Source organism: Gadus morhua, chromosome 12 (assembly GCF_902167405.1).
Source record: "Gadus morhua chromosome 12, gadMor3.0, whole genome shotgun sequence".
In the NCBI taxonomy this organism is placed as follows: Eukaryota; Metazoa; Chordata; class Actinopteri; order Gadiformes; family Gadidae; genus Gadus; species Gadus morhua.
Window position 1 is genome coordinate 20,433,601 of NC_044059.1, and position 10,865 is coordinate 20,444,465.

Sequence of the window (10,865 nt, forward strand, 5' to 3'; positions counted from 1 at the left end):
CTTGTTGTGTATTTACTGCATATAGCACATCTTAGTGTACCGTAGTCTAGATGTGTAGTCCACAAACTAAAACAGTGGCTGGTTCTATTTTTGTCTCGTGTTTACATACGCACCTCTCGTACTGCCTTTACTCAAATTTGCGGCGATGTTGCTAAGTTTCCCATGGCAACCAGCGACACTTGAGTGGTGAAATTAGAACAGGCTGTACATAGCAGAGAGAAACGTGTTTATATAGTTGCAGCAGGCCTACTTTTATTAGTTCTGTAAAATATTACTGAACAACTCAAATCACCTGTCAAATCACCTTTGTAATATTATACCATGTTCTTTTGATGGACCTTAAAAGCAGTAGCGAGGTGGCCATGGTTGACAACTGCGGGGGTGTAGTTGGGTGGAGAGCCTGCCTCTGTGTACTGCACCACAAGGGGGCGATATTGCACTCGTGCAATGTCCCACAGAAAAGGCGTCAGGTTTATTTGGGAGATAGATGATGGTGCCCTGGCCTGCTCACCCCCTCTACGATGAGCTCAGAGCGACCGAGGGGTGTCACACACCATAACACTGCTCTCCTTCGGGCCGCTGCAGCCCTGCTTCCGCTTCCTCTCACCTCCTGTCTGCACCAACTCTACGTATACTATAGGGTTCAGAGCCACAGCAAAAAGACAGTGTTCGACTGTTACTAATGTTTGGTCAAGAAGTGTGTGTGTGTGTAAGCACGGCAGATTTAGATTTGGTGTCGTGTAGTGTGCCTGATGTTTCCTATCCTCTTACAACTTGTTCCTGTGAAAATAAGCAACTGGAAAAAAAAGGCCCCTCTATTGCTCGCCATCGCGAAGTGTTGCATTTGACTCTGATAAACCAAGATGGATTTCCCCAAACCAATCAAATATGAGCTAGGAGTGGTCTAAAATCTGTCTCATACAGAGGCATGGGTGCAGTGTACCACCACAGATAATCTTCAAGCATTTCTCACGAATAACAATCAAAATGATTGCTATTAAATCATACATTTAGCATCTTTAAAGGTTTGAAAGTAAATAAGTCATCAATTGATTTGTAAAAAACTATTCATTTGAGCAGAAATTCCTGTTTAACCGCAGAGGAAATAAAATAATATCTTTCATTGAGCAACCCGGCTGCCCCCTGGCACAATGTCACATCTATTAAAACTTTTAGTAATATTGTATAAAATAGGCATATGGGGTCACAGACACCCATGTAAATGACAACTGGCAATTCAAATAATAAGTTAGTTGACTTTTGTCAATAGTTAACATTTTTAAACCTTTACATTGCCAGAAGAGAAAGGCAAAAGTAACAACGTTCAAATATGAATGGACAGTGTCTCTACGCATACATTCATCATTCAGAAACCAAAAGTTTGAGCATCATTGCAATTGTGTCCTCCACAATGTAGGCAATAAACAGCTTCACATTGCTGTCTTTACCATTTTCATGCCGATGACGTATTGACGCTAGCACAACAGCAACATAACCCTTGACTTCTTTCACTGGTGACAAAAACATCCCAGCATGCAATGTAGCTTCTTAGTCATTTTTTTTATCGTCCGCTGGTTCGTGTGTTGCTCCTAACTTGGATTTGCATCAGAGTCTGTTATGCCAGTGTCTGGAATTGAACATCAAACTCAACAACATCAGGTCCCAGTGGTAGCGGCGGAAAGCTGGGGCTCCCAGCAGGCAGCCAGCTAGTTCCTCTTGCCCTGTGTCTTGACGTCCAGCAGCAGGTCTCGGTACAGGTCAGAGAGGAGGAAGCGGGGGTAGGAGTTATTTTCCATCAGGCTGTACACCTTCCTCTGAGCAGCCACAAAAGTGCTACCGCTGGGTTCTGCCAGACTCTGCAGAATGCCATTCTTGGTGGCGTAGTCCAGGTTGATCTGCAAACCGAGGAAGATAGGGAGATTAACCAGACCTTTTTTTTCTCAAACTCTTGTTAATATATGGTCAAATTGTGTCAGGGTCACCTCACTCAAGGTCACCCACTCAAACATCGTCATCAAATACTGCCTCATATTTGGGTCTTATTGAATGGGTTAATACCTCTTTGGGTGCATTACTTTTGACAAACTCCTCAGCAATGTGTTTCGCCTTGAATGCCATTTCCCATTTTGATTTGCTTGTCTTGAAATCCTCGCAGGCCGTCCAAAACTCTATGTTCTCTTCACAGAACTCGGACTTCAGGAAAACACAATAGACGGCTTTACCATCTGCAGAAGGGGAGAACAAAGAGGGAGAGAGAGGGCATTTTAAAACCGAACTGTCATAAAAGGCATGCAAAGGTAATATAAGTGCAGGTCGCTATTTTCTTGTTTCTACATTTTCTTTAGTCTCCGTTCATGATCATCAATGTTTCCTAAAAATAGCCCTCGGAAGAAAGTGTGACCTTTGAAACCATTTCATCCAATCATGCGCCTACAATAATACTCACATTTATGAGCGAGTAGCTTGTCAAGTGACCGGGCCCATTGATGCACGTCATCCACAGTTGGCCTGAGGGAGAATAGACATACGTCATGAGCTTCCTCATGCCTATCTTCCTCAAGTCTTTCAAGTCAAATTGAAGCTAAAATTAGACTGAAAGATATTTTGAATAGCTATTATGTGACACTAATCACTAATCAGCATGTCAAGGGAAAAAACTATAGATAGAATATAGGTGTTTGTTGTTTAAAATCACAAAACACTACTGCAATGATAATTTTTTGTTCAGGTTTCAGACTGCACAACATACTTTCTTCATTTGTCACGAGTAAAGTCTATAAAGAGTAATGCAGGTGGAGACTCGTGATGATTGGGCAATAGAGAGACGCTCCTTGGCTTTACCTGTGAGATTTGCTTTTCATCACTCCTTTGGCTTTGGACTGGTTAGGACTCATCTTGAAAAAGATTCCCTTGGGGATTTTCCATTGTTTTCTGAAGAACAAAAAAAGCATCAGCATTATTAATATGTTTATTATTATTGTAAGTTTGTAAAACAATGTCAAATAATATAACTTTTCCACATTGCCAATGCAGTTTATACAAAGATAAAGTAACCACTCACTTTTTCTCCATAGTCTCTAACAGTATGTTGAAACTTTTGGCTTGCCAATCCATGTGTATCATTGCTCCTTGGTGCTACACGGTCTTGATTTTTCGTTCTTTTGCTAACGTTGCTATTCTCTCTTTCTCACTCATGACCTGTCAGCCTGCTTTATAGCTTCCCATTAAGTACAATCCGGACAGTAGGGCAGGCAAAGGGGGGGAGGGTCTAGAGTGACAGTCGTAAGCGCTGATTGGCTAACGCTGTGTAAATATTGACTCGCCCCGGGTATGCCTCAAAGAGCCCCGGGCCCTGATAGGCTGACAACGGATAAACATTCCCTCCCTGTCTGAGTATCATTGAGTTGCTCGCTTCCATTTTTAAAACTAAGGTCAAGGAAAACTGACGTCGCCATTCAGTATCCTCCTTCATCCCGAGGGAGGGGGAAACAGCTACTCCAGAGGCACGTGGGACATTTTCATTTTCATTTTTTTGCTTTTTTGTCTTCTGATATGTGGTCCATTTAGTTACCGCCTGTCCATTTGTACTAAATGTTCAAATTCAAATAAACACATGTGTTCTTACTTACTAAAAACAACTCACTGTACTGTAAACTGAAATGTATCAAGTGGCTGTTTGCTCTCATAAAGTTAATAACCATGTTTGCTAATTACGTTTTACTCAAAACAACTGGTATGGAATCTAAAACAGAGCATAAACTCCTGAATATATTAGTGTTCTGACCTGAAATTATACTCTTAATGTTCCCTTTTTCTGACTCAACACTTTTGTCTTAACCCGTCATTGAATTATTCATGCTTAGTAAAGAGTTGATTTTGTAATAAAGAAGTTTTAGGATATGACTATGTCATGATGCAACAACTTCCGTTTATTATTACAATTTCTTCATCTTATCCTGACACACACTTTCTTGCTTGTGCTCACCTGGAGCAAACCTGTAGGGCTGGCTGGCCATTATATAATGCGAAAAGAACATCCTAAAACATTGTTCCCAAACAACTTTACAACATTGTTCCAAAAATAGTTATCCAACATACAAAAACATATAACGTGGCGTACTTATTTTTCCCAAAACGTACAATGTTTTGTTTCCTGTAAGTGGACATCGGTTTCTGAGCCTTAAGTAGTAAATATGTCTCCCCACAGCCCCCTTTCCCACCATGGAATATGCTGGATCTGGCTCATTGCTGCAAGTCAACAAGAATCAAACACACTGTACAGTTCTACTCTCATTCCTGAAAACTAAACAGTATCAGGTGAAGGGTGTATCATAGGCCCTCTTCCCGGCTAGTTATCACATGGTGTTCTATCGTACATTACCGAACAGTCCAGCTCGAATGCGTCAGACACTATCTGGGCTTGTGCGTTTTGATCCCGTGCTCAGGCAAGGGCCATGCAGTAAATACGTAAGAGAAAACCCCTGGTGTTTGAGTAAAGTGTTTATTATGATGTGAAACCCACGGCTTGTAAGCATCTGTCTATTTGGAAGCGGACGAGAGGCTGAGCCAAGTTTCCACTGAGGCAGCTGGCAGTCCATCCACGAAGGCCTTACGTAGAGACTGGTGATTCCCAGCACTGCTAGAAGAGTTTGTCTCTTTTTCTATGAGCATCAACCATCACACACACAAACACACACACAAAAACACACACACACACACACACACGCACACACACACACACACACACACACACGTTACAGGCACAGAGCGAGTGAAAGGCATGCTCAAGCGATCTCTGGTTGGTAGTTATCAATAATGTCTTTAACATGAAGCATGAAGTATGGAGGAAGAAGGAAGAGAACAAAACCACTATGAAAACATTATTTTGATAGATTGATATATATGTATATAAAAAAACAATGAATATTGTTTACTATATTGTAATGACATAGATACACCATATGAGGTGCATATTAACTTAAGTTAGCATTATTTCATTCTGATTTAAATTGCTGTGGTATTCTAACAAGCCAGTACCACACACTGTGTAGCAGTGGAGAATGATCTACCATAAGCTCACTCAACCACTTAAAGTCTATAGAACATCTGTATTGCATTTAGAGCAATCTAAATCATTGTGTGTCCGCTCAGGCACCCACATATCTGCATGGTTGTAGCAATATAACAGTGCTTTGGTCTTAAATCCACTTGCATCACAAATTAACAATTCACGTTTTGTGCAGTGAAATGTTATTTTGCAGTTCGAGTAGATATGTAAATCAAAGGACTCAGGCAACATAAGCTAATGCCCATTGACATGTTGTAGTTAACCAATAAACAATCTAGGCTAGCCTATCAAAGTTTATCCCTTACATAAGTCCTATATCGTTTATCCTTTATAATATCCACAACCACACAAACACACTTAATATTTGTATTTATACATTCATTATTAATTATTCAATTTTAGTTTATTGTATTCTATTATTATTAACAGGTACAATGCACAATAAATATAGTGCGCCAGAGACAGCAGCAACTTTACATCTGTAGTAACAGAGTTAAGTTATTACATATATAAATCTATTTTTCCCTGTCGTTATTTATCATCCTTCTTACTCTCTCCAACAGGGATACAGGTCTCTCTCTCTCTCTCTCTCTCTCTCTCTCTCTCTCTCTCTCTCTCTCTCTCTCTCTCTCTCTCTCTCTCTCTCTCTCTCTCTCTCTCTCTCTCTCTCTCCCATATTAAGTTACTTTAATATAAAGTAATTTCCCTTAAAGACAAAACAAATTGAGGGCCCAGACGTTACCGTGGGGCACATTGTAAAGAGCTGGGGTTCCCTGTGCCCTGCAGTGGAGTAGCTTGCTTCAGTATTTATAACCAGCAATGCTTTGAATGAAGGCACAACTGGCGCCTGGGGCCTCTATTTAGGATCACGTTGAGGAGCAAATTAGCATGCCCATGTACAACCATGCTCATTTGTTTGTTTGAGGAACAACTAGAATTGCACTGTAGGGGGAGTGAAAGTACAAAAACAAATAAACCAAAAAACATTTAGAGCCTTATCGCAAAAATTCACTTGGCTGCCATTGAAGAAGGAGCAACACGCGAGCAGTTTGAAGACGCTTTTGTTTGGGAAGTTGTTTTACTGACCTTAAAAGGGATTTCTTTGCATGGGTAAATTTAGTTTGAGCAAGCCAGCATCTGCTCCTGTTATTTTGATAGCCAGAATAATACTTTCAACCTCTCCTCTCCTCTATGACACCATAAGGTGTCTGTAGAAAACACAGACGTAAACATTTCCCTTTTTTTGGTTTCAGTTCCTCTGATTTGTCGAAACATTGTTTGTGTCATGGGTCAAGCTCTAGTGTGGTCCCAGTCGGTCTCTGTCACCTGTCAGAGGGAACATTCCGTTTTGGTTCATTGTTTTCTTTGTTCTCTAAGCTTCTTTACTGTGGATCAACGTTTCCAAGTCTATCCCTTTGTGACCCTGAAAGATGCACCCACATAAATGTGTATGAATCCAGCAATGACAGGGTATGAATTATGGTAGCAAGCAAGATATTCCCAAATTAAGATATTTAAGCATAAGTCAAAGATTATATAAGTGCATGTGCAAGCAGCAAAACAATCCAATGAAATCATCCACTTGGTATTTTTGCTCATAGTACAGATGAATATGGTTTACAGAAAAAATAAAAAACTACACAATTAGCAGAAAAGCTATGCCTATTTCAGGTAATTGTAAGTTATCAGTTCGAGGTTTCTTTTATCAGCGTATGTATGCAGGCGTCAAGTTAATAAGCCTCTCAAAGACACAATGATTTAATAAAATAAAATACACTTTCTGTTACGATGAACTCAGGAAAACTCCAAACGCTGACACAGATTCAAGAGTTTGAGTGAATAAGGAACAGCTTATTGTCAGAATTCTAGGGAATGAAGATGGATGACAGGAAATTCTGACAGAGGCAGAGGCAGAGGGGTAATGGGAGGCGAGGAACTGGTGCAATTTGGAGGACCAGAGAGGTTTGCCGCAGAAAATAGCTGGGAAGCCAGTGACAGAATGCTGAGCGGCAGGCAGAGAGATGAAAAGGCAGGCAGGCAGATGGGCAAGTAAAAATCCTGTGGCACAGGGAGACCAAGTGAGCAGACAGCGAAATACACACTCAAAAGACGGAAACGTACGCTAACTGCAATGGTTAAAATAACTATCAAGCTATGAGGGAGCGCAGAACTGGTACGAACAGCAAACCAACAAATGCATTTTCTATTTGATTGTCATTGACCTTTCAGTGTTAGCTGTAAATATGTACTATGTCTTATAAATAAAGTGGCCGTTTCAAGAACATTGTAGATTCCTGTAGCTTCAATGTCTGGACAAAACGGCAGCAAAGTGGCAGGAATAGGAAAGAGACCACTTTGTCCGGTCCAAACAAAAGTCACAAGAGTGAGCATCAGGAGCAAAAGAGGCATAACAATACATACGACCTACAGGAACGTTGGAGGCTTTGAAAAGACCAATTACAAGAAGAACCTGAACCTTTTTGTTGCAGTTTTCAATGCGTTTTATGCTCTCGACCCAGCGCAAAACTTTATTTCATGCAAGCCTTACACTGCATGGTATTTGAAATGACATAATTAATTGTGAGCTGCTGTGCAACTATGAAGAAAGTATGAAGGAGTTTTTTGGGCGTAATTGAACCGCACTTAAAAGTTACAATTTGTTCAACTTTAGGTGTGGGTCAGCAACGCCGTCAACGAAGATCTTTCAAAAAGTCCAACCATGACTACATCGGATTTTGACAGTGGATTTTGACAGGGTTAATTGTTGATGCAAAAATAAAAAAGTAGAAAATAAACAATTGCTCAGGAAGCCACAGGTGCTCCGAGCATTTCCCTCAACGTGCTCTGCCAAGGCATTTGAAGCGTCTGATCCTGCTGCGACACTGTTGGACAAGTTGTTCTTAAGTTAACTGTATACAATTGAGCGCTTAGTGCATCAAGCTTTCGGCCATGGGATTGGAAAATCGAGCTTCACTGAGTACTGGTGGAACATACAGACTAAATGTTGAAAAGTACTTTCATCTACAAAATGATCAACTCCGAAGAAGCAGCATTAGAGAGGTTGTTGACGCAAGACATCAGGTTGAACGGGTCTGGTTGGGTCGGGTTGGACCGGGTCGGGTTTGGTCTGATCGGATCGGGTCGGGCCGGATCAGGCCAGGTCTCGTCGGGTCTGGTCTTGTTGGCTGTTAGTGTTGAAGCTCTATCAAAACAATCATCTATTTATTTCAATAAATTAATCACATCCTATTCCTATTGGGTTGTTATATTTTACAAGCATATCATCTACAGCAAACTTGCACTCAAAACAGTGACTTCTCAAAATAAATAAATCATCTGTTAACTCATAAGTTAATCTAATGTTACATTCAAACAACATGCTTTTTAAGCAGATAAGAAACCACATATGGAGGTTATACTTCAAACATATGCTATGTAAAACATCTAGATTCTAGAGTCATTTTAATCACATCATTTCACTTCGGCCGCAACTCATCTCTAACTTTTTCCAAGGTAAAAAACAACTACTCCTAAGTGGCCGGGAAGACACCCTCTACGTCACAACAAAAACAGCATTGCTCACGTGGTTGGTCTGTTTCTGCTGTGCGAGCGCAAAATATCAAAGTCTCCACAGAAAAGCTCACACAGCAATGGTGGATGCGGTCCCTAAAGGGTAATACTTAAATTGATACACACACACACACACACACACACACACACACACACACACACACACACACACACACACACACAAACACACAGACACACACACAGACACACACACACACACACTTGCTCACAAAGTGTGACCATTACATCTTACATCCTCTATCTTTATCTGCACAGGAAACACCTCTGTAGTGGCTTGTGCAAGCACTGTTTGTGTGTGTGCGTGTGTTTGTGGCGGTCACAGCTGCATGAAGGAGCTGCGGTGCCTTGCCTTGGTAATTCATTCATCAGTCAGACCAAGTTCAAATACACAGACGGCAGGCTTGATGGCTATCACGAGCATTCTACAAAAGCTGCTTGGAAATTGTGGCAGGTGCAACAAAGGGTGCTGAGGGAGGGTGGGGGACTTCTAGGGGCTGGGCCTCGGCACGTAGCTGCCTTTTAGATGACAGTCTTTCAACTTTTAACAGGGGGGTCTCTACTTGTGGATGACTGGCGGTCTGCTTGTGGACTGCTCGTGGTCACTCCGAGGCCTCCAATGATTTGCAAGGACCCCCTCCATCTCACACCCCAAAAAGCCTTTTCACCGAGCACAACACCTTTCCAGTTTAGGATGTCTCCTTTCGTTTCCGGCCTTTTTTTGTTGTTGTATTATTGTCACTCTCCCCCCCCCCCCTCCATCCTGCGACCCTCCCCCCTCCACCTCCTCCTTGTTGCCGTTGTATCACACCTTGGCGGTGGCGTCGGCAGTAAGGTTCTCCAGGAGCGTTTTATAAAAGTCTGAGCGGAGGAAACGTGGGTAGGAGTCCCTCTCCATCAGTCCGTACACAATCTTCTGGGCGTCGTCAAAGCAATACAACGTGGGAGCCTTGACGCTCCTCTTGATCTGCTCCCGGGTGTGGTGGTCGATGTTGATCTAGGAGCAGAGAGACTGTTAGCGCAATGGAAGGACAAGGCCCTTTGGAGACAATGTTTGGGGTGGAAGGGTTAGAAAATGGGAAATAAGAGAAGCTTGGACTGAAACGTGACCATATCTATTTACGAACATTTTTGTGAAAAACTTTTGGTTACGAGATTTCACCACTGTTACCTCCTTCGGAGATTCAGCTCTAATGAACTGCTCGTAGATCTTCTTGGCCCTAGAAGACATTCGGAAGGAAGACTTGATCTTTTTGTAGTCTTCACAGGTGAGCCAAAACTCAATATTCTCGTCACTGAATTCCGATTTGAGGAAAGTTCGGAAAGTAGCCAGCCCATCTGCAGGAATTCACGCAAGGACCCAAGATGAATCGTTAAAACAAAACTTCAAGACATTCTATATATATATTTTTTTTTTTATAGAAATATGGGGTTCCCTCCAAAATTGGGAATTCTCACAAGTAAGTATTTAGTCCCCATAGAAACTAAACCTACATTTAGATTCCAGGAGCCTTTCCAGTGACTGTGACCATTGTTGGGTATCCTCTAAACTTAGCCTGCTGGGGGAGAATGTTGGATTAGAAAGTTGTAGAATCACGTTTGGCCTCAAAATGTAGTCCCGACAGCATGAGAATTCATGTCACCATAACCTTCTAATAAGGGATGATACTCTAGATATATAAATAAAACGGCAGATTTAGATAGGTTTAGTCAATGTTCTGAGTATGACAGTGTGTGTGTATGCATTCCATGCCAAAGCAAACATAGTGTCACTAGTTAATTTGAATCTTTACAAAATACCATAGAAGGAAATCATAGGCTCCCGCTGGCTTTTTTTTCACACTGAAATGTATGCAAAACAGTCAATAAGTCTCTTTACCTCTCGGAGCTCGACGTGTGTGAGAACATGCACTGCAGTCGGCACATAAAGTTCTTTCCACTGTGTAGAGATAAGAATTATATTAATATATATCCTTCCTGGATTTGCTGCTGTATATTTAGTTTCAAGGGAAGTATGTCGGGCATTTAGTAATTACAAAGGGGAACGCGGGGCATAGTGAGGACAGATAAGATTATTTTCTTTGCACTATTTTCAGCAGGTAAGACTGAAAGTATCCGGGTTAGTTGCTGTATTTTAGGAGTATAAATCCACTGATACATTGTTCTGTTTTCTTTTGGGTGCATCCAGGTCTCCTGTTCCTTTATCAGG

General features: G+C 41.5%; 2 protein-coding genes across 4 annotated transcripts in view; both read right to left on the minus strand.

Moving 5' to 3' along the window:
* Positions 1–209: 209 nt before the first annotated feature.
* LOC115555001 (regulator of G-protein signaling 2) lies at positions 210–6,660 on the minus strand. Of its 2 annotated transcripts, none has more exons than XM_030371681.1 (5): positions 6,155–6,660; positions 2,842–2,931; positions 2,447–2,508; positions 2,059–2,225; positions 210–1,895 (listed from the first exon to the last, which is right to left on the minus strand). In XM_030371681.1, the coding sequence occupies exons 2-5, from the start codon at positions 2,892–2,894 to the stop codon at positions 1,707–1,709; spliced, it is 471 nt and encodes a 156-aa protein (XP_030227541.1). In that variant the 5' UTR covers positions 2,895–2,931; positions 6,155–6,660; the 3' UTR covers positions 210–1,706. The 2 variants fall into 2 exon arrangements, with proteins under 2 accessions (XP_030227541.1, XP_030227540.1); XM_030371680.1 differs by lacking the exon at positions 6,155–6,660 and adding an exon at positions 3,062–3,874.
* Positions 6,661–8,273: 1,613 nt separating this feature from the next.
* The window catches only part of LOC115554999 (regulator of G-protein signaling 13), a 3,300-nt gene continuing 708 nt past the window's right edge, over positions 8,274–10,865 (minus strand). Inside the window, exons 2-5 of one of the 2 annotated variants that reach the window (XM_030371679.1) lie at positions 10,536–10,595; positions 10,151–10,212; positions 9,828–9,994; positions 8,274–9,653 (exon numbers count right to left, since the gene is read on the minus strand). In XM_030371679.1, coding sequence (XP_030227539.1) covers positions 9,462–9,653; positions 9,828–9,994; positions 10,151–10,212; positions 10,536–10,595 — 481 coding nt within the window. In that variant the 3' untranslated portion in view covers positions 8,274–9,461. Of the gene's footprint in view, positions 9,654–9,827; positions 9,995–10,150; positions 10,216–10,535; positions 10,596–10,865 lie in introns of both variants that reach the window. The other variant, XM_030371678.1, reaches the window with a different exon arrangement.

Excerpts from the sequence above, each read along its gene's own strand:
- LOC115555001 (XM_030371680.1), bottom strand. The coding sequence starts at position 3,123 with ATGATACACATGGATTGGCAAGCCAAAAGTTTCAACATACTGTTAGAG. Across the intron at positions 2,226-2,446 it reads CAAGCTACTCGCTCATAAAT|ATGGTAAAGCCGTCTATTGT; the intron begins GTGAGTATTATT and ends CCCCTTCTGCAG. Across the intron at positions 1,896-2,058 it reads AAAGTAATGCACCCAAAGAG|ATCAACCTGGACTACGCCAC; the intron begins GTATTAACCCAT and ends CTCGGTTTGCAG.